The 21,951-nt window shown below is 41.3% G+C and overlaps 1 protein-coding gene across 1 annotated transcript in view; it reads left to right on the top strand.

The window, feature by feature from the left end:
- Positions 1–494: 494 nt before the first annotated feature.
- The window catches only part of thbs4a (thrombospondin 4a), a 151,573-nt gene continuing 130,116 nt past the window's right edge, over positions 495–21,951 (top strand). Inside the window, exons 1-2 of the mRNA XM_073048211.1 lie at positions 495–737; positions 14,701–14,907. Coding sequence (XP_072904312.1) covers positions 656–737; positions 14,701–14,907 — 289 coding nt within the window. The 5' untranslated portion in view covers positions 495–655. The remainder of the gene's footprint in view (positions 738–14,700; positions 14,908–21,951) is intronic.

Genomic DNA, 21,951 nt, shown 5'->3' with positions numbered 1-21,951 from the left:
GTAGCACAAATTTCTCCACAAATAATTTTCCATTCTGGTGAAATCATGCAGTTTAGGGAGTATGTCATATTTCAAGCTATTTAATAAAAGTGGCACTTTATCTAATGCATTTTCAAATTAGTTTTTAATCTGTTTCAATATTACTGTATTTTATAATCCATTTTCAAATTAAAGCTTGCTTTGTGATTTTAGTTTTCAAGGTAAACAGAAATCCCTTTGTGATCAATTCAATAATTACTCTTCTCCCTTTTACCTACAAGATGACAGCTTGTTTAGTGAAACAGATCTTTTTTCCAGTATCTATTAAAACCCTACGTCAAGTCTGAAGAAACCCTATACTGGTAGTATGCCACAACTGTCCAGAATGTAAGAAGTCAAGTAAACCTCGGAACATATGGAGAAAGTTTTCGTCATCATACCTTCTCACTGTGAGGCAAGCCTTTGAGAGGGTTAAAAGGCAGGTCGCTCAAGCATCTCACCCACTTCTGAAAAGGTCTCATTCACATCACAGCCGCACCGGCGAAGTTTCAGCATGTTCGAGTGATATTTACCGCCTCTCCGGCCATTTTTCCAACGTCTAGACCGGGAATCCTATTCTGAAACTTCCTTTAGTAGATCAACTCCACAAGTTGTTGGAAATCCAGATCCCGAAGAGATGAAGTGGGGTTGGGTGATGCTATTCCTTCGGCTTTTTCTACAGTCACCTCCTAGTTTTTCAGCGGATGCTGAGCCAGAAAGTAAGTATATTATCTGTAGAACCGTCACAAAAGAATTTAACTTCAGTTACTTCACATCATTTCTTTGCTTTGCGGTTTGAGGCGTTCAGGCTTTAGTAAAGGCGTTATGTAAATATCAATTTGTTGATCATGATATTCCCATTTATTTTCATGATTACGCGAAATGTAAAATAATGCACCTGGTTACCGGCCCGCGTTTAAGGAAATAAATTAGGATTCAATTGCTTTCTCGTGGTAATGATGCGATTTTAATTAAAGACAGACTTTAAAATGCCCAGCGTGATTATTACATAAAGCTCCCACTTCACCTCCGCGGCATAAATCGTGTTCGAGCCGGCGAATCCAGTATATCCTGGAGATATAGGGCAGGTTTCAACAAAAATGTTACAGAGCTTTGAAATTGGTTCGTTCTTCAAACAAAAAGAACTGTATTCGGGAAAACTTTCAATACAGATGTTCTCGGTGGAAAGCTCTCTGCCAAGGGTCATGTAATGCCGAGACGTGACCTGTCCCAGATCCATTTATTCATGGAAGTTCACAGTCACCGTGTTACCTACTGTTGGCAGTCTGCTCATACCACCTGGCATCCCTTTTAAAACATTTAGTTTTGCTTTGGACAGTCCACGTGAACTGGGGATCGAATCTTTTATTGGACACGGCCACTCCATCAAATACGCACAGCCTGGAGTAATAGCAACCTGTTTTATTTAGCTGGCTAGTAGTACCATGAAAATCTGTTTCCCCGCCGCCAACCCCCACCCCCTCCCCCCGTTAGTACTTCGGGATCTAAAAAGGCCACGAATATGAATTTGCTTCGGGGAGTGTTGAGCATCTGGGAAGGAGATTAACCTTAAATCGCGTTAAACTCCAGCGCCGGCGAGCAAGTTAGCAGCTGTTCCACCCAGACACTGGCTGCTAACCTGCTACTGAGCAAAAATTGCTTCTAGTTATTTAAACATAACGTAGTGGAGCACAAAGTGTGTATATTCTTAAACGCTTGTTAAAATACCAGCAAACAATAGTCGCTTGATAATCCGTTTTCCACCATACTCCCCAACAACTCAATGGCCTCTCCCCAGATGGGTCCTGGACCTTGCCATATCAAAAGCACGAAGATCACAGTTGAATGATTTGAGAGTTTAGTATTATTTCGTATTCAGAGTCAAATAATCTGAATCTTCTCCATTGCCCTTGAATAATAATTATAATTTTATAAGCAAAACTCAGGAAACCATTGCATGCAATGTTACCACCGTCTCCTGGTAGAGGAAACGGACGCTTTAACCGGGTAAAGGAATCAGTTTGCCAGGCGGTCAGTCTGTAGTGAAATTACTAACGCAGTATCCATTACTCAGATGGGGCTCGTCTTGGATGTCTGGGAAATTGGAATGACTTGCTGACTTGATCTTGATGGGTTCAGGATTTGAACTCAAAGCAAAAATGAAGTGAAGCCCATAAACGCCTGGGTAAAAGGATTGAGTGAGTTTTGTAATGCATATACCCACTGTGGTGTCAAATTTCTCCCACTAAGGAGCATGTCTCTATGATATACAGACATATGGATTGCATAAGGAGTCAGTCAGAGTGAAGTTGAGAGCTACTGTGGAAATGAACAGGAAACAGAGTAATCTGGTTAATTTCTAAATGGGTATCAATAGGCAGGAGATAGTCTCAGTCGGAATGTTTTCCAGGAGGTGATCGGAGCTGCCTTTACCAGAATTATTACTGGGCTGCATCCTCCAAACAAGCAAGCACAAAGTGCTTATAGGTTGGAAATGCTTACTCCGGCTCCTGCTCTTATACAGTAACTTGGATTTTCAGAAGGCTTTTAACAAAGTGCTGCACGCAAGACTGCTAAACAAGATAGGATCCCATGGTATCACAGGAAAGATATTAGCACGGATAGACGATTGGCTGACAGGCAGGAGAGTGGGATTAAAGGACCCTTTTTTCAGTTAGCTCTGGCGTTCTGGAGGGGGTCGGTGTTGGGACCACTTCTTGTCATATTATATGTCAATGATGTGGATTATAGAATTGATAGCTTTGTGGCCAGATTTGAAGATGATATGAAGATAGGTGGAGGGACAGGTAGTATTGAGGAGGCAGGGAGTCTGCAGAAGGATTTGGACTGACTAGGGGAATGGGCAAAAAAGTGGCATTTTGGATAGAGTGTAGGGAAGTGTGTGGAAATGTACTTTGGTAGAAGGAATAAAGGCAGGGGGGGTGGGGGAATTCAGAAATTGTTAGTGCAAAGTGACTTGGAAATCTGGTGCAGGATTCCCTTAACTTGCGGGTTGAAGGAATGTTCATGTTCATTTCGAGGGGACTAGAATAATAAACAATGGTGCAATGCTGAGGCTTTATAAGGTGCTGGTCAGACCACGTTTGGAGTATTGTGAGCAGTTTTAGACCCCCTACCTAAGGAAGGGTGTGTTGCCTTTGAAGTGGGTCCAAACGAGGTTTACAACAATTATTCTAGGAATAAAGGGGTTAACATATGAGGAGTGTTTGATGGCTCTGGGCATATATTGTTACAAATGTGCCACAACTCTGAGGGGCTGAAGGGTACAAAGTAGCCCCCTCCTTCTTGAGAATCGCAAGATCGCTATTAATTCAGGTCTGGGACCCAGGAAATGAGAGAGAATCCTCAAGGTTTTTGGAATGTGTCCTGGCCCCTCAGCAAGACAAAGCCACGGATAACGGCCATTGTCTCTTGGAGACGGAATTGTGTATTGAGTACTGTACTATTCATTGAAGCCCTCAGGGAATGACCAGAGTGGGCTGGTTGAGGGATTGCATCATCCCAACCTGATTGACATCTGAGACCCCGTGAGTAAGGATAAAAGAGGGTCTGGGGAACAACCCCTTTAGACGCACCAGGAGAAACGCTAGAAATCCCGTGGCAGCGTTTAATAGCGACAGCCGGTGGGGGCCCGCGTGCGTCCTTTTCCATTTGCCTAGGAATTGGCGGGATTACCACAGAAGAACGGCTTAGCTAAAGGAGAGGCCACCACCAACGAAATTTCGAAGGATCGACATCATAAAAAGGAAAAGCTGGCAAGTTTATAAAATCTGTCTCTCTCCAACCAAAAAGCTGCAGCCTGACTGAACTGAGTGACTTTTATATTTCCATCGGACAATACATTATCCCCTAGACAACGATAGAGCTATTTCTTATTGATTATTATTATACCCGCACTTTTAGATTTAGTATTGACAGCGTATATTATCTGTATGTTTGCATTGATATTATTTTTGTGTATTTTTATCAATAAATACTGTTAAAAATAGTACCATCAGACTTCAACGGACCTCTCTATCTTTGCTGGTAAGTGACCCAGTTACAGGGTTTGTAACAGTATACATTGGAATTTAGAAGAACAAGGGGGGGAAGGGGATCTCATTGAAACATACCTAATATTGGAGATCCTAGAGTGGATGTGGAGAGGATGTTTCCTGCAGTGGGGGAGTTTGGGACCAGAGGGCACAGCCTCAGAATACAAGTACATCCCTTTCAAGCAGAGATGGAGGAATTTGTTTAGCCAGAGGGTAGTGAATCTATGGAATTCATTGCCATAGATGGCTGTGGAGGCCAAATCATTGGGTATATTTAGATCTGAGGTTGATAGCTGGTTTGATTCGTAATGGCATCAAATGTTATGGAGAGAAGCAGGAGAATGGGATTGAGAGAGAAAACGAATCAGCTATGATCAAATGGTCACACAGACTTGATGGGCTGAATAGTCTAATTTTGCTCCTCTGCCTTATGATTTTATGGTTTGAACTCACATCGCACAAAGTGGGGTTTGGATTGGAGTTAGGTCAAGTCAACATTCCTGGAATCTTTCTACCTCTAGGTTTTGGGGCTAGTGTGCATTTTCTGGAAGAGTTTAATTTAAGGGACATCAATAGCAAGGATGGGCAGAACTTCACAAATAAAGTTGAGGCACTAATGAAGGAGGAGGAAGCTTCCTTTGTGAAATGCAAAGTATTATGTATATGGTCAAATGGATTGAATCTAATACCGTACATTGTTATGATATCTCCAATGTAATGAGACAGCACACATATCTTCATATTCAAGTTCAAGTTTAATTGTCTTTCAGCCTTACATGAATACCAATGAATAAAGCGAAAGGAAAAGCGTTACTCCTGGATCAAGGTGCAAAACGTGATAGCAACGGTCACACACAGCACAAGGCACATATAGAACATACTGTATACGATATAGCAAACACATGTAAGATATCAGTAAAATACAGTAACACAAAAAAAAAGTCCAAGACCCTGAGTCCATGAATGTCGATCCAATGTGATTTATCTTCTGCTGAGTGAACACGGGGGAGGGCGCGAAGGGCAACACGGACCCAGCCGCATTACTCTTGGAGCAGACTGACTCCTACACCTCTCCTGGGTGACACCATAACCAGTCCTCCCTACGACTGAGGCCACACGTTTCCATTATCAAGTCTGATCTGGACCACAGTGGAAGGCTTTGAAGGTCTGGTCAAGAGTTTTAGAGAGTAAATCTCAGTTTAGGCTAATCAGCTGTAGGTACAAATCCCTGTGACAGGATGATTTAACATCAAAAGAGTGCAAGAAGCAGAGCAAGGTGAGCAAAGAGAATTAGGAAGGTTTGTAGTGTGAGGGGTATTGCAGAGTTGGAGGGCATACACGTGATGGAGGAAGGCATGCTGAAATGAGGATTTCAAAATCAAGATGTCTGAGCAAGAACAATGTAAATATTAGTGTAACAGTTAAATAGACTGAATTAACCTAGGCAAGCAGAGTTTTCCATGTGTGTAGCTCTATGTAAAAAAGTGGGACAGTGCCACTCAGGGAATCTTATAAAAAAATTACTTCTGACAATGACCATTATGCATGAAGTTCTCAACGTGAAAATTGCTGAATTAACTCTAGCATCATAATAAGAATTCTCTCCTCAAATAGTTGTGGGCTTCCTCTATAGACATAGTGAGGAAGGTTTTTCATTCATATGAATAAAGTAAATATAAGCTGAGGAGATATTCAGAGAACTAATTCATATCAAAATCTGGATTGTCAAAGGATGCATCCAGGAATACAAAAGTACTTACTTTATATGGTGCTAAGCAAAATGTATTCTGCTGACTATGAGTAATTGTACTTGGGACTCAACTAAAAAGGAAAGAAAGGATTGTTTTCATAAGTTTCTTAAAGTACAAACCTTCAGTTGGTTACCAACCCCAATGTAGTTCATTTTCAACTTCTGTTTGCTAATGTTTCTATGAATCACCTTGGTAACTTTTACTGAGAAGAAGATACTGTCTCAATGTGAGCCAATATTATTGAGCTGAAATTTTTCATGAAATAAAAACAGAACTATCTGGAATCACTCAGCAAGTAGGGCTGCACTGATGGAAAATAAAAGTGAGTTAATACTTCAGATCAAAGACAAAGGGTGTTCAACCTAAAGCATGCTGCCTTACTCGCTGAATATTTCCCACATTTTCTGTTTTTATTTTAGATTTGTAGCATCTGCGGACTTGTTTATTTTTGTATTTGTGGGAAATGTTCATGTTTAGTAAAGAATATAAAAGAAAAGATCATTGAACCTAGTTTCTACGTCTTGTGTTCCCAATATTTATATTCATTTATTTATTGTTATTTTGCTTTTTTTTCCTTTTGTATTTGCAGAATCTGATGTCTTTTGCACAATGATTGTTTGTCTTTCTGTGCAGTTTTTCACTGATTCTATTGTGTTTCATTGTATTTACTGTGAATGCTTGTGAAAAAGTGAATCTCAGGTGACGTATATATGGTGACAAATATATACACACCGAGAATAAATTTAGTTTGAACTTTGAACTTTCCTCATCTATGACTTTTGCAGGATCTGTTGGAATTATGTTTTGCATTCACATATAAATCCTCTTCCTTGCTCACTGATGAACGATTTCTTCTTTGGAATACTTAAACAAATCTACTACATGTTGTAAAAAATTCATTGAGATATAGAAGTAGAAGTACTTCTAACCTCCTGAGCTATCAAGTCTGTATGCTTCTTGTCACCCTATGTCTTTTCCAAATTAACCCTCAGATTTTATTCCTCTAGTATCCAGTAATCTGTTGATTTTTGTCTTGAATATACTTAACAACCTTCTGGGAGAAAGATTTACAGCCCATTAAATAAGGACATTTCTCCTTATCTAAGGCCTAGATGGCAAACTTGCTGTAATTGGTTGGAAGCCTGGTTAACAAATCAATATGTGAAACTATTAAATCTTACATTTAGTTTATGGGCTCAGCTTTATTTCTCACATTTCCTTTTAAATGTTTTACAGTCTTAGAGAAGAATATATTTCTTTAACAAAAACACCAGATGCTGGAAATCCAAAATATAACAGAAAGTGCTGGAAACACCTAATAGATCAGGCAGCATCTGAGAAGAGAAAAACAGTGGATGTTTATGATTGAAGGCCCCTCATCAAATGAAAATATGAACAATCTGCATGATGCTGTCGCATCATAATTATCAATTATGCTTCCTATTGAAGATGCATATAAATATGTGAGATGCTACTAGTCAGAATAATTGTTTTTTTTATTCTTTAGAAGCAAAGGAGATTAAAGTTGATGTAGAGTAGTAAACCTGAATAGAAAAATATATAATTTGTGCTTTCCATAAGGAAGCAAAGTGGTCTTTAAAATAACATTTTAAACTAAACTTAAATAATATTTTAGAGTCTACAGATATCCTGAAAATTCATGAGAGATTATATCAAATTACATCCAGAATTTCTTCATGTTACAGAAATTAGAGTAGTTGAAAATTTTGCTCTTGGTGCCAGACTGCTGTAATGTTATTGGCAGGAAATACTTTCAAGTACATTGCCCACATTAGGGTCGGTATGAGACTCACTTGTCAAAGTGTTCAAGCAAGAGAGGCCAATAGTCTTGAAAAAGTTATTCTGGAAAATATTCATGTACACTATAAACAGCAAGGGTCCTTCCTTGATCTCTCGGAAACTGCAAGTGAGGGATACAGATAGCTATGAGGGTCAAAGGAGAGAAAACAAATGAAAACGCTTTTTAAACTTTGTAAAGATTTACCTGGAAAGTATCCTTTATGGTTAATTTTATTTCTCACTAATTGCTCATGAGAGAGTGGTAATGATCCACCTGCTATTGAGTAGTTCGTGAAGACATTTCAAAGAGGGAATTGGAGGAGTGAAACATACGGAGGTCACACAGAGAGAAGTTGGAATAAAAGAGCTGAAATAACAGGTGATTTCAACTCCCCTATTATTGTCTGTGACTGCGGAGTGATTAGATGTGGCAGAATTTGTTAATTGTGTCAAGGGAAGTTTTCTGAAGCAATATGCAAAAGGTCCTATTGGAGAAGGAGTTAAGCTAAATCTCCTCTTAGGAAATGAGACTATTGGTAATCATTTTCCAATGTTCTATAGATTCAGGAACAGTTCCTGCTGATTGGAGGGTGGCTAATGTTGTCCCACTTTTCAAGAAAGGAGGGAGAGAGAAAACAGGGAATTATAGACCGGTTAGCCTGACGTCAGTGGTGGAAAAGATACTGGAGTCAATTATAAAAGAGGAAATTACGACACATTTGGATAGCAGTAGAAGGATCAATCCGAGTCAGCATGGATTTATGAAGGGAAAATCATGCTTGACTAATCTTCTGGAGTTTTTTGAGGATGTAACTATGAAAATGGACAAGGGAGAGCCAGTGGATGTAGTGTACCTGGACTTCCAGAAAGCTTTTGATAAAGTCCCACATAGGAGATTAGTGTTCAAAATTAGGGCACATGGTATTGGGGGCAGAGTACTGACATGGATTGAAAATTGGCTGGCTGACAGGAAACAAAGAGTAGTGATTAACGGGTCCCTTTTGGAATGGCAGGCTATGACCAGTGGGGTACCGTAAGGTTCGGTGCTGGGACCGCAGCTGTTTACAATATACATTAATGATTTAGATGAAGGGATTAAAAGTAACATTAGCAAATTTGCTGATGACACAAAGCTGGGTGGCAGTGTGAAATGTCAGGAGGATGTTATGAGAATGCAGGGTGACTTGGACAGGTTGGGTGAGTGGGCAAATGTATGGCAGATGCAGTTTAATGTGGATAAATGTGAGGTTATCCACTTTGGTGGCAAGAACAGGAAGGCAGATTACTATCTAAATGGAGTCAAGTTAGGAAAAGGGGAAGTACAACGAGATCTAGGTGTTCTTGTACATCAGTCAATGAAAGCAAGCATGCAGGTACAGCAGGCAGTGAAGAAAGCTAATGGCATGCTGGCTTTTATAACAAGAGGAATTGAGTATAGGAGTAAAGAGGTCCTTCTGTAGCTGTACAGGGCCCTGATGAGACCACACCTGGAGTATTGTGTGCAGTTTTGGTCTCCAAATTTGAGGAAGGACATTCTTGCTATTGAGGGAGTGCAGCAAAGGTTCACAAGGATAATTCCCGGAATGGTGGGACTGTCATATGTTGAAAGATTGGAGCGACTGGGCTTGTATACACTGGAATTTAGAAGGATGAGAGGGGATCTGATTGAAACATATAAGATTATTAAGGGATTGGACACACTGGAGGCAGGAAGCATGTTCCCGCTGATGGGTGAGTCCAGAACTAGAAGCCACAGTTTAAGAATAAGGGGTAGGCCATTTAGAACAGAGACGCGGAAAACCTTTTTCACCCAGAGAGTGGTGGATATGTGGAATGCTCTGCCTCAGAAGGCAGTGGAGGCCAAGTCTCTGGATGCATTCAAGAGAGAGTTAGATAGAGCTCCTATAGATAGCGGGGTCAAGGGATATGGGGAGAGGGCAGGAACGGGGTACTGATTTTGTATGATCAGCCATGATCACAGTGAATGGTGGTGCTGGCTAGAAGGGCCAAATGGCCTACTCCTGCACCTACTGTCTATTGAAAGTGGTTGATGTGTCAAAGGGGGAGCACCTTGGGACCAGTGACCATAATTCTATTAGTTTTTAAATAGTAATGGATAAGATAGGAATGATCTTCAAGTCGTAGTCCTAAATTTGGGGAAGAGTAAAATTGATGGCATTGGACAGGAACTCGCAAAAAATGCTTTTGAGAGTATGTGTGTAGAGTGTGTATGCAACTGGAAGACTAACAAAAACAAGATGGGAAGTGTTCAGGCTAGCATGTTCTTGTTAATGTGAAAGCATTGCTGACAAGATTAGGGGATCTTGAATTTTCAGGAAAAAAGAGACATAAGACCATAAGTCGTAGGAGTGGAATTCGGCCATTTGGCTCATCAAGTCTGCTACGTTATTCCATTATGGCTGATCTATTATCCCTCTCAACCCCATTCTCCTGCCTGCTCCCTGTATCCTTTGTTCCCTTACTAATCAAGAACCTATCAACCTCTGCTTTAAATGTACTCAATGTATTGCTCCCCACAGCTGTCTGTGGTAATGAATTTCAAAGATTCACCACTCTCTGGCTAAAGAAAGTCCTCTCGTCTCTCTTCTAAAGGGACAACCCTCTATCCTGAGGCTGTGCCCTCTAGTCCTACACTCACTCTCCCACCTTAAGAAAAATACTCTCCAAGTGAACTCAATCCAGACCTTTCAGTATTTGATAGATATCAATGAGATCCACTCTCATTCTTTTAAACTCCAGTGAATAAAGACTTAGGGTCATCAAACATTCCTCATATGTTAACCCTTCCATTCATGAAATCATTCTTGTGAACATTTTCTGGACCCTCTGTAATACCAGCACATCTTTTCTTGGTTAGGAGGTCCAATACTGTTCACGATACTCCGAATGTGGTCAGACAATGTCTTATAAAGCCTAGCATTACATTCTTAACTTTTATATTCTAGCCCTCTTGAAATGAATGATAATATTGCATTTGCCTTCCTTACCACCAACTCAACATGCTAGTTATCCATTAGGGAATCCCCCACAAGGACTGCCAAGCCCCTTTGCATCTCTGATTTCTAAGTTTCCTTCCTGCTATGCCGTTATTCCTTCTACCAAAGTACATGACGAGACAATTCCCTAGAGTATACTCACCTGCCACTTCTTTGCCCATTCTTCTAATCCATCTAAGTGCTTCTGCACACTCGCTAGTTCCTCAACACTACCTGCCCCTCCACCTATCTTTGTATCATCTGCAAACTCGGCCACAAAGCCATCAATTCCGTCATCCAAATCATTGGCATAAAACGTGAAAAGAAATGGCTCTAATACCAACCCCTGCAAAACATCACAAGACAACTGGCAGCCAACCAGAAAAGGCCCTATTCATTCCCATTCTTTGCCTCCTGTCAGTTGGCCAATCTTCTATCCATGCTGGTACCTTTCCTATAATACCATGGGCCCTTGTTAAGCAGCCTCGTGTGTGGCACCTTGTCAAATGCCTTCTGAAAACCCAAATAAACACATCCACTGACTCTTTTGTCTATCCCACCTGTTAATGCCTCAAAGAATTCCAACAGATTTGTCAGGCAAGATTTCCCCTTGAGAAAACCATGCTGACTACAGCCTATTTTATCATGTGCTCCAAGTACCTTGAAACCTCATCCTTAATAATGGACTCCAACCTCTTCCCAAACACTGAAGTCAGGCTTACTGGCCAATAATTTCCTTTCTTTTACCTCCCTCCATTCTTAAAAAGTGGAAGTATATTTGCAATTCTCCAGTCCTCCAGAACCATTCCAGAATCTAGTGATTCTTGAAAGATCATTACTAATGCAGCCACAATCTCTTCAGCTACCTCTTTCAAAACCCTGGGGTATATTTCATCTGACCCCAATGACCTTCTCCTTACACTCACTTTTGCCCCCTGACACTCTTGAATTCCTGGCGTGCTGATGTTCATCTGCCATTTCTTGATCTCCCATTACTAACTCTCCATCATCATTTTTGCATTTGTCTGATAACCACTCTCGCCTTTCTTTTACTCTTTAAATATCTGAAAAAACTTTGCTATCCGCTTTTATATTATTGGCTAGCTTACCTTCATGTTTCATCTTTTCTCTCTTTATGGCTTTTTAGTTGCCTTCTGTTGGCTTTTAAAAGCTTTTCAATCCTCACTAAATTCTGGCTATATTTTATGCCTCCTCTTTTGCTTTTCTGCTGTCTTTGACTTCCCTTGTCAGTCACGTTTGCCTCATCCTACATTCAGTATACTGCTTCATCCTTGGGATGCATCTATGCTGTGCCTCCTGAACTGCTTCCAGAAACACCAGCCATTGCTGTTCTGCTAGTGGCCAGCTCCTCTCCCACTCCTCAGTAATCGCCTTTACTCCACTGTAATACTGATACATCTGATTTTAGCTTCTCCCCTCTCAAACTGCAGGGTGAATTCTATCATATTATGATCACTGCCTCCTATGGGATCATTTACCTTAAGCTTCCTGAAGAAATCTGATGCATTACGCAACACCCAGTTCAGAATTACCTTTTTCCTAGTGGCCTCCATCACAAGCTGCTCTTAAGAGCCACCTCGCAGGCATTCTCTGTCACGGGATTCAGCGCCAACCTGATCTACCTACATATTGTTATCCCCCATGACTGTCATAACATTGCCCTTTTTAAGTCTTTTCTATCTCCTGTTGTAATTTGTACCCCACACCATGGCTACTGTATATAACACCCATCAGCGTCTTTTTGCCCTTGCAGTTTCTTAACTCTCCTCACAAGGATGCTATAGCTTCTGATCCTTTGTCAGGTATAGATAGTGGGATCAAATGAACCTTCTGAGAAGTAGTAGGGAAGGAGGAGTACACCTATGAAGGAAAAAAGGAGGGATATGAGATACCATAGGCAGAAAAGATAAAGGAGAATGCTGAAAGTTTCTATGACTATGCTAAGAGGAAAAGGGTAGCTAGGGAAAGAAAATGGTCCTTTAAGGATCAGGGTGGAACCATGGGAAATGGGTGAGCTCTTTAATGAGTGCTTCCTGGCTGTGTTACCATGGAGAAAGATATAGAAAATGGTGAGTTCAGGGTGCGAACAGTTATGCCCTGGAACATATCAACATTATAAAGGAGAAGATGTTGGCAGCCTTGAAGTGCATTACACAGGATGTATCCCTAGGACCTGACCAGGTTTATCCTAGACTCTGGACCTAGGGTGTTATCAGAAGCAGGAGAGGAGACTGCTGGGGCCCTGGCAGAGATTTTTGTGTCCTTTTTAGCCATTGGTGATGTACTGGAAGATTGGAAGGTAGCTAATTTTGTCTCTCTATTAAAGAAGGGGAGCTGGATAAGCCACAGAATTACAGGCTGGTGAGCTGGTGGGAAAGTTATTGGAAGAGATTCAGAGGGACAGGATTTGTTTCCATTTGGAAAGGCAAGGACTCATTAGGGATAGTTTGCATAGTTTGTGTGTGGAAAATCATTTCTCACAAATTTGATTGCGTTTTCTGAAGAGGCAGCTAAAAGGATTGACAAGGACAGAGCGCTAGATGTGGTCTACATAGACTTCAACAAGGCCTTAGACACATTTCCACATGGTAAGCTGGTCTGCAACATTAGAACACGTGGAATCCAGGGGGAGTTGGCAAAATTGGCTTGGTTGTCAAAGGGTGGTAGAGAAGGGTTGTATTTCAGATCGGGGGCCTGTGCTACGAGAATCGTGGTGGGTACTCATTTGTACCATGTATAAATGATTCAGATGAGAATGTACAGTATATGGCGTGATTGGTATGTTGACAGGTGGCCCCAAATTGGTGAAAGAGTGAACAGAAAGAAAAGGTTGTTTACGGTTACAGCAGGATTTTGATGAACTATAGATGAGGGCAAAGATGTAATTTAACTTGAAGAAGTGGAACATGATGTATTTTGGGATGTTATACCAGAGGAGGATGTATACAATGAATAGCAGGGCCTTGGGGAGAATTGTTGAACAGAGAGATCTTGGGTTACAAGCATATAGTTCTCTGAACATGGGAATACAAGCAGACGGAATGGTGAGGAAGGTATATGGTACACTGGACCTACCTCCAATAGCTGAGGCACTGAGATATAAGACTTGGAACATCATGTTAATTTGTACAAAATGTTCACCAAGCCATACTTGAAGTTCTAGTCAGTGCACTATAGGAAAAATATGATTAAACAAGCAAGGCTAAAGAAAAGGTATGTTGTCTGGACTGGAAGGGTAAAGTCATAAGGAGAGAGTGGATAGGTTAGGTCTCTTTCTCCTGGAGTAAATGAAGCTGACAGGGGACATATCGAGGTACATAAAAATATGAGAGGCTCGGATAGGCAGAGTCTGTTTCACCTGGAGAAACTGGAGGGCATAGATTTAACGTGTAAGGGAGGAGGTTCAAAGGGAATCTGAAGGGTAAATGGCGGGGGGGGGTTCCTGAGAGCGAAGTCTTTCACACAGAGTAATTGGTTTCCGGAATGAGCTCCCAGAAGAGGTGGCAAAGGGAGGAAGAATAACAAATGTTGGCAGGCATCTTGGCAGGTACTTGAATGAGAAAGGCATAAAGGGGCATGGAGCTAATGCAGGTAAGTGGGATCTGTAGAAATAGGCATGATTGTTGGCATACGCGCATATGTACATCTCTATGAATCTACTATATGACATCCCCTTCAATCTTTTCCAGCTCTCCAAATCTAGCTTCCTTTAGGCAAACCTCCTACTCAGTCATCCTAACCCCTTCTAAATATTAATGAAGCAGCTTTCTGCTACCCAGCCGTCTTTACCATAGAATTTGGAGTTTTTCACAGTTCTCCCTTTCCTTTACATTCCTTTACCACAGTTTATCCACAGTTACTTTACAGTTTCCCACTAAAGACTTCTTATCTTTTTCACCAGCTGTACAATCTTTACCATATTTAATATTAAAAGTATGCATATGTATAAGTAAGTGAGAGCATTTAATGTTCATTTAAAGAGTTTTGCCATTATTCTTGCAGAATTTTGTTTTCCATATACTATTGAAGTTTTTTTTTCTCTTTTGAATCCCTTTGCAGTTCTTGATCTTCTTTCTTTGTCGGAGTACAGAAGTTATGTGGACCTGCTCCAGCAAGCACTCACTGATACTCCAGCAGTAAATGAGATCCATATAGTGTCAACAATCAAACTACAACCAAAAGCTGTTGCCGTCATTTTCGGACTTTATTCCACGAGAAGCAATATGAGATACTTCGAATTTTCAGTTCTGGGTCGACTGAATAAAGGTAAAAAGACACAATTAGTCATTTTTTGCTAAATACATTTGAAAGATGTGCACATTGCAGACAAGCTGGCAAATATCATTGATTCCTAATTACTAGTGAAAGGATCATGTTAATCTTCTTGTATGAATTAGTGTCATCTGTGTACGAGTGAATGCCCTCATCCCACTCAGGCTGAGGCTACAGTTCAGAGACATCTGAACCCTCAACCCACATGAATTTAAACTGAACTCCAGTGCACTGTTAAACATGCTGTCTTGCTCTGCTCTATACAAAAATACCATGGTGCTGGCTTGTAAAAGAATGGGTTTGTTCACCCCTGTGTTCTGAATAATATTTATCTGACATCTCCAGAACAGATTGTTTAATCAGTACAACATTGCTTATTCTGTGGGAATTTGCTATATACAGTATAAATTGGCTATCCAGTTCCAACATTATAATAATAACTGCAATACAAAATACTTCAGTAATTAAAAACATATTGGGACATGTCCTGGCTGTCCATCAAAAATGTACTGTAGGTCTTTCAAGTTTATATAATGAAGGTGCTTTTATTGTTCTGTTAAACAGAGTCCCAGCTTTTCAATCTGGCATTGTTGAGTGATAATGCATGACACTGTCTGGAATGGCATACAATTTGGAAGGGAAACTAGAGATCTTAATACTTCCTTAAATACAGGAGAGACGGCAGATGCTGAAATCTAGAACAAAAACAAAATGCTGGAAGGTCATGCAGCATCTGTGGAGGTGAGACATTATAGGTCAAGTTTCTGCATCTGGCCTGCAAAGGAAAAAGAAAGATTGCCACTTTGTAGGGGGGAGGGAGGTGGGAGAGAGGTTGCTAGGTGATAGGTGGAACCAGATACAGAGGGGATGATGGGCAGGTAGGTGAGAAGGAATGAGCGATAGGAGAAGAAAGGTGAGTGTGTGGGAGGTGTGTCTAGGAGGAGAGCTCCACTCCAGAGGTGTGTGTGCTGTCTGAAACTGAAAAATTCAGTACTAATACCTCTTTAGTTTTAAGCAACCTATATAGAATTTCAGATGTTGTTTAGATGACATTTGACCTCTCTGTAGCTGTGGAGAAGTCTGAGGATGGACAGGTCAGTGTGGGAATGGGAAGGGGAGTTAAAATAAAATGAAATTAAAAGCTTAAGCTGATGGCCATGGTGAACAGATACATGGCGGAAGCCGCAGATTTAGGAGATACCACCATGATGTTTCAGTGAAATGTTGCACTGCATCCTGTAAATAACGTGCACTGTGGCCACACAGTGCTGATGCTGTAAGGAGTGCATGTTAGGCTGGGGAATTAAATACCTTGTCCAGAATGGTGTTGGCTTTCTTAGTTGTGGCTGCAGAAACAGCATTGCATTCCTGATACTTGCCTTGTTGGTGACGGAATGGTTCATGGAAGTTAAGAGTTCATTTCTAACTGCAGAGCCCCCTGTCTTTGTGAGGCCCACTGTTCCTGGGGTTGACCATGGATCTGCATTCTAGCTGTCTACGTGATACACAGGCCAGTACCACATGGGGCCCATGCAGCAGAGACCCCTCTGCATGAGGTTGGTGAGTCCAAAGGAGGGGCAGACACCAATAAAGTTTGGCACCAGTGGTGTCACAGGAGTTGCCAGTCAGTGTTGTACTCAACGTAGGATTGCCTTAGGGACTCTGCGTTCAAATTTTACTCCCAAAGTCTTCTCCGTGAGTGTATAGAGCTGCAAGGCAGTGGAGGTTTGAGATCAGAGTTTTCCTTCTCCTAGATGAGCTGCCAACCACAGTTGAAGAGCCCCATCTGCGTGAAGCAACTGGTTTTAAGGCACCAGTAGCCCGCCTTTGCCCCTTCTGCTGTCAGTAGAAACGGTTCTACCGGGCTTAGTAGCTAAGCCTCATGTCCAGACCAGAGTTGGACTTGGTAGTCAGAGACTATTGGAATTCACACCATTGGGAGCATTTACTAGGTAGTGGGAGCTTATACTCTGCCTATGACATACTTCAGGAAACCTGCCTTTGACCAGCTGTGAATAGTGTTGGAGTTAGTGGTAGAAATGTGGTTAAGTGTTAAGGGGCAAGAGTTTGGGCTGATTACATTAGCACTGAATTTTGACTTGCTGACTCAGATAATACTTGTCACAAATTGACCCAAATATGGAAATTGTTTGGTTTGTAAGGAAAAGTCCATTGTTTAAGGGAGTGCAACTGTACTGGAGAGATAAACAGACCCATGTCTGACATGATCAATGGAACATCATTAATGTAGCTGAAAATAATTGGGTATACGATCACGTGCTGAAATCCTGCAAAGATGTCCAGTGGCCTTTCTTGTTAAAGATAAAACTGAGAATGCTGGATACAGTCGGTAAGTTTGATGGTGCCTGTGGAGAGAAAAAAAGCACGTGTTGATTTTTCTTCTGAAGTAGCCATTGCTACAGTTCTCACGGGTATTTCAATACCAGCAGCAGTACTCCTGCCCACTATCTACTTCAATGTAAAAATGTCCATACAAAGTCTGGAGACAAGTGCTTTCAGTGAAATTAGGGTGAAGGAATCTTAAATTTCTTACCAGTATGGTTGTGTGAAATATTTTGGGCCAAGCGCTTTTGCAAACATAGCAACAGCCATTTCTTCACCAGCATACTGTACTGGCCCATACAGGATCACTTTTACCTTGTGTTGAGTTCCACATTTTGTATCAATGAATGAACTATTGGTAGCCTGCTGTTGATTGATACCTCTGCAAACATCATTGTCCACGGCAAATGTTGAGATCTAACATTTTTGTCCCCTCCCCACTATTTTTCCCTCTGTGCATCCCCTTCCATTAGAGAAGAACTATCTCACAGCGCCACACACCACCCCCCCCCCCCCAAACCCCTGCTGTCAGTCAGTGTCATTTTGTGAGCAGAACTGATGTTAAGTAGGTTGGACACTGATAGTTTGCACGGGACCATCAGTCTACCAAGTAACCAAACCCCAAGCTGCAGTACGTTGCTACTGAGCAGTCCTTTGGCAGGTGCCCAGGAAATGATGAAATTTATCTCATTGAAACAAGCTGGTCCAAGAATAATTTCAGTTCAGGTGCAGGTTTATAGTGCAGCAAGCCTCTATTCCCCTCCATGCTGGTATGTGGAAACTCTGATCCAAGCACTTTAAAAATGGTGAGGGAGAAATAAACTGACTTTCACTTATTTAGCACATCATCACATTACTGAAATACGCCTCAAAGAGTTTCACACAATATTTACTTTGTGGCTGCTATAGTTCAAAAGAAGCAAACTTAGATGGGTTTCATATACATCGCTATAAATACAGTATTTCATCTTCATTCAAGAGCTTTCCAGAGGGAATTGTAGAGTCTCGACAGCTGAACACATGGCTATCAATGGTAGAACAATTAAGGTCGGAGATGCTCAAGAGGCCAGAATTGGAGAAGTGCAGATATTTCAAAGGGTTTTTGCATTTGCTGTAGAATGCGTGCAGGGTTAGCCAGATGGAGTCAGGACCTGATCCAGACTAAAATTAACTATTTCAGACTCTTTGGAATAGAAATTCTCATTCTGCCTAACACCTGGATAATTTGGAGGATCTATATTACACGTGTTCAGCACTGGTGTGTAACAGGAACTGCTCCCCACTAACATTACGTGTGCTCTTAGTCTGTGTGGGTAGCCATGGCAAATTCATCATATGTTAGTCTTGCTGAGGAAAGCAAATCTTCATGCAGACATACTAAAACATTTGTGTAAAATCCGAGGAATGCCGGAGAAGATTTGATATAATTTATTTCTTTAGATTACTTGAACAGACCTCAGGATATCAGAAAGCAAGATGGTGGGGGATTTCAGTGGGTCAGGCAGCACGTGTGAAGGGAAGTGGAGAGTCCACATTTTGGGCTGAGGTCCTTCATCAACAGTGCGAGGGAAGGTAGCCAGTACATTAAAAAATGCGGGGAGAAGCGATGGATCCGGGTGAGGGGGAAGAGAGTTACAGGCAAATGAAGGAAGGTAGAGTAGAAATAGTGACAGAAGTTGGGAGGTGATAGGTGGCAGATGATGGATAGGGGTGAAGATGATGGAATTTGCTAGATGAGGAAGATGCAGATTGGATCAAGTAAGGGTGGTGGGGGTGTGGCAGATGGGAACAATGGTTAGGGAACCACTGGAAGGATTGTGTGGATGTCGGGCAGATGGAGAGGTTGGACAAGGGGAAAGGAAAAGGACGATGGGTGCTGGGGTGAGTGTAAGAAAAATATATAGTTCAGAAAAGGGACAAAGGGGAGAGAAAAACTAGAGGAACAGAATCAGATTCAGAATTGGGTTTATTATCACTGGCATGAGACGTGAAATTTGTTAACTTAGCAGCAGCAGTTCAATGCAATACATAATCTAGCAGAGAAAAATAATAATAAATAAAATTTAAAGATAATAATAAACAAGTAAATCAATTACATATATTGAATAGATTTTTTAAAATGTGCAAAAACAGAAATACTGTATATTTTTTTTAAAAGGGAGGTAGTGTCCAAAGATTCAACGTCCATTTAGGAATTGCATGGCAGAGGGGAAGAAGCTGTTCCTGAATCACTGAGTGTGTGCCTTCAGGCTTCTGTACCTCCTCCCTGATGGTAACAGTGCGAAAAGGCCATGCCCTGGGTGCTGGAGGTCTTTAATAATGGACGCTGCCTTTCTCAGACACCACTTCCTAAAGATGTCCTGGGTATTTTGTAGGCTAGTGCCCAAGATGGAGCTGACTAGATTTACAACCTTCTGCAGCTTCTTTCGGTCCTGTGCCGTAGTCCCTCCATACCAGACAGTGATGTGGCCTGTCAGAATGCTTTCTACAGTACAACTATAGAAGTTTTTGAGAGTACTTGTTGACATGCCAAATCTCTTCAAACTCCTAATAAAGTATAGTTGCTGTCTTGCCTTCTTTATAACTACATCGATATGTTGGGACCAGGTTAGATCCTCAGAGATCTTGACACCCAGGAACTTGAAACTTCTCACTCTCTCCACTTCTGATCCCTCTGTGAGGATTGGTATGTGTTCCTTCGTCTTACCCTTCCTGAAGTCCACAATCAGCTCTTTTGTCTTACTGACGTTGAGTGCCAGGTTGTTGCTGCGGGACTACTCCACTAGTTGGCATATCTCACTCCTGTACGCCCTTTTGTCACCACCTGAGATTCTACCAACAATGGTTGTATCGTCAGCAAACTTATAGATGGTATTTGAGCTATGCTTAGCCACACAGTCATACGTATATAGAGAGATCACCCTTGAGGTGTGATCGTCAGCAAGGAGGATATGTTATCATCAATCCACATAGACTGTGGTCTTCCAGTCAGGAAGTCAAGGATCCAGTTGGAGAGGGAGGTACAGAGGCCTAGGTTCTGCAACTTCTCAATCAGGATTGTGGGAATGATGGTATTAAATGCTGAGTTATAGTCAATGAACAGCATCCTGACATAGGTGTTTGTGTTGTCCAAGTGGTCTAAAGCCGTGTGGAGAGCCATTGAGATTGCATCTGTCATTGACCTACTGTGGCGATAAGCAAATTGCAATGGGTCCAGGTCCTTGCTGAGGCAAGAGTTCATTCTAGTCATGACCAACCTCTCAAAGCATTTCGTCACTGTCGATGTGAGTGCTACCAGGCGATAGTCATCAAGACAGCCCACATTATTCTTATTAGTAACTGGTATAATTGTTGCCTTTTTGAAGCAAGTGGGAACTTCCGCCCAGAGCAGTGAGAGGTTGAAAATGTCCTTGAATATTCCTGCCAGTTGTTTGGCACAGGCTTTTCAGTGTCTTACCAGGTACTCCATTGTGACCATCTGCCTTTCATCTTACATTCTGTCTGTGTTATCCATACCCAATGGCATGAACACTGAATTCTCAAGTTTCAAGAATCTTGTGTCTCTAGACCTCTTGATAGGTTGGTTTTACTAACTTCCACTCGGATCATCTATGTAATGACATACATATTTAGTGTAGTACTCAAGGCTGTAATGGTAGAACAGCCAACAGTTGTGCCCCAGGTCAAAGAATGTTATGTAGCTTATACTAAAGAGATTTAATAGAAAGATTGAATAAAATTCTGAAATACAACACATGAAACAGCTTGAGTTGGGTAGATGCAGTGACTATTCCTTATTTTTCCATAGGATACTGCATTGAATGAAGAATACTTTAACTTCTTGCCCCAAGTATCATTTGTAAGTCAATCACTGTTAGATTCTATTTGATTTAGAATGTTTTCTGATGATTGACTAACCCTTTTATTGGTAGGAATTATTAGACTGGAAACAATTGTCCCAATTTTTAATTTATTTTGTTCAGCTTTTGGATTTCTGGTCTGAGACAGGGTAATCCCAAAAACAACAAAGTACTGAATGGCCATTTAATCTGTTCTGTTGGCTAGTTTCTGAAGTGTAGCCGTGGATCTTCTTTTGCATACCTGAACCACTAAAACGTGATTGGGCATTGGTTTCCCATCTCCTCTGAGAGATCACATCTGTAAATGTGTGACAATCTTTCAACATTAATTATGAAGCTCAAATACTAAAATCAAATTCTTGCCTATTTATATGGATCTACTGGTTATTTATTCAGAACTAAACTTCCTTTTCTATTTTTTTGATCTCCCACGTGCCATTGACATTTCTATTTTTTCCTTCTCGTTATCCAGTCATGTTCTTTCATTTGCTTTTCTTCCCTAATCCATCACTCCATCAATAGTGATTCAATTTCTAGCTTTCTTACCATCATTCCTGCTTGATTCCCCTGCAGATCAACCTCTGGTACCTGGTATTCAATTCTGCACATTCTCCAATGGATCCATCACTCTTTTCCCAGGGGCAACTGTTTCATCGCATACTCAGTCTGTTCTCTAATTACTTGTTTCCACAGTGGGGATTAATTTCACTAGTCCCTTCCCAGCACTGCCCATTCCACCTACAGCTTCTTGTACATACTTACAGTGAATCAGCGTTACTGACTCTCCCCTCATCACCCTCCAGGGGAAACGCTACAACTTTGAGCTTGCATTGAA

This window comes from Hemitrygon akajei, chromosome 6 (genome assembly GCF_048418815.1).
Source record: "Hemitrygon akajei chromosome 6, sHemAka1.3, whole genome shotgun sequence".
NCBI classification, from domain to species: Eukaryota; Metazoa; Chordata; class Chondrichthyes; order Myliobatiformes; family Dasyatidae; genus Hemitrygon; species Hemitrygon akajei.
Note: the sequence above shows the minus strand (reverse complement) of the source record. Positions and strands in the feature narration are given on the sequence as shown.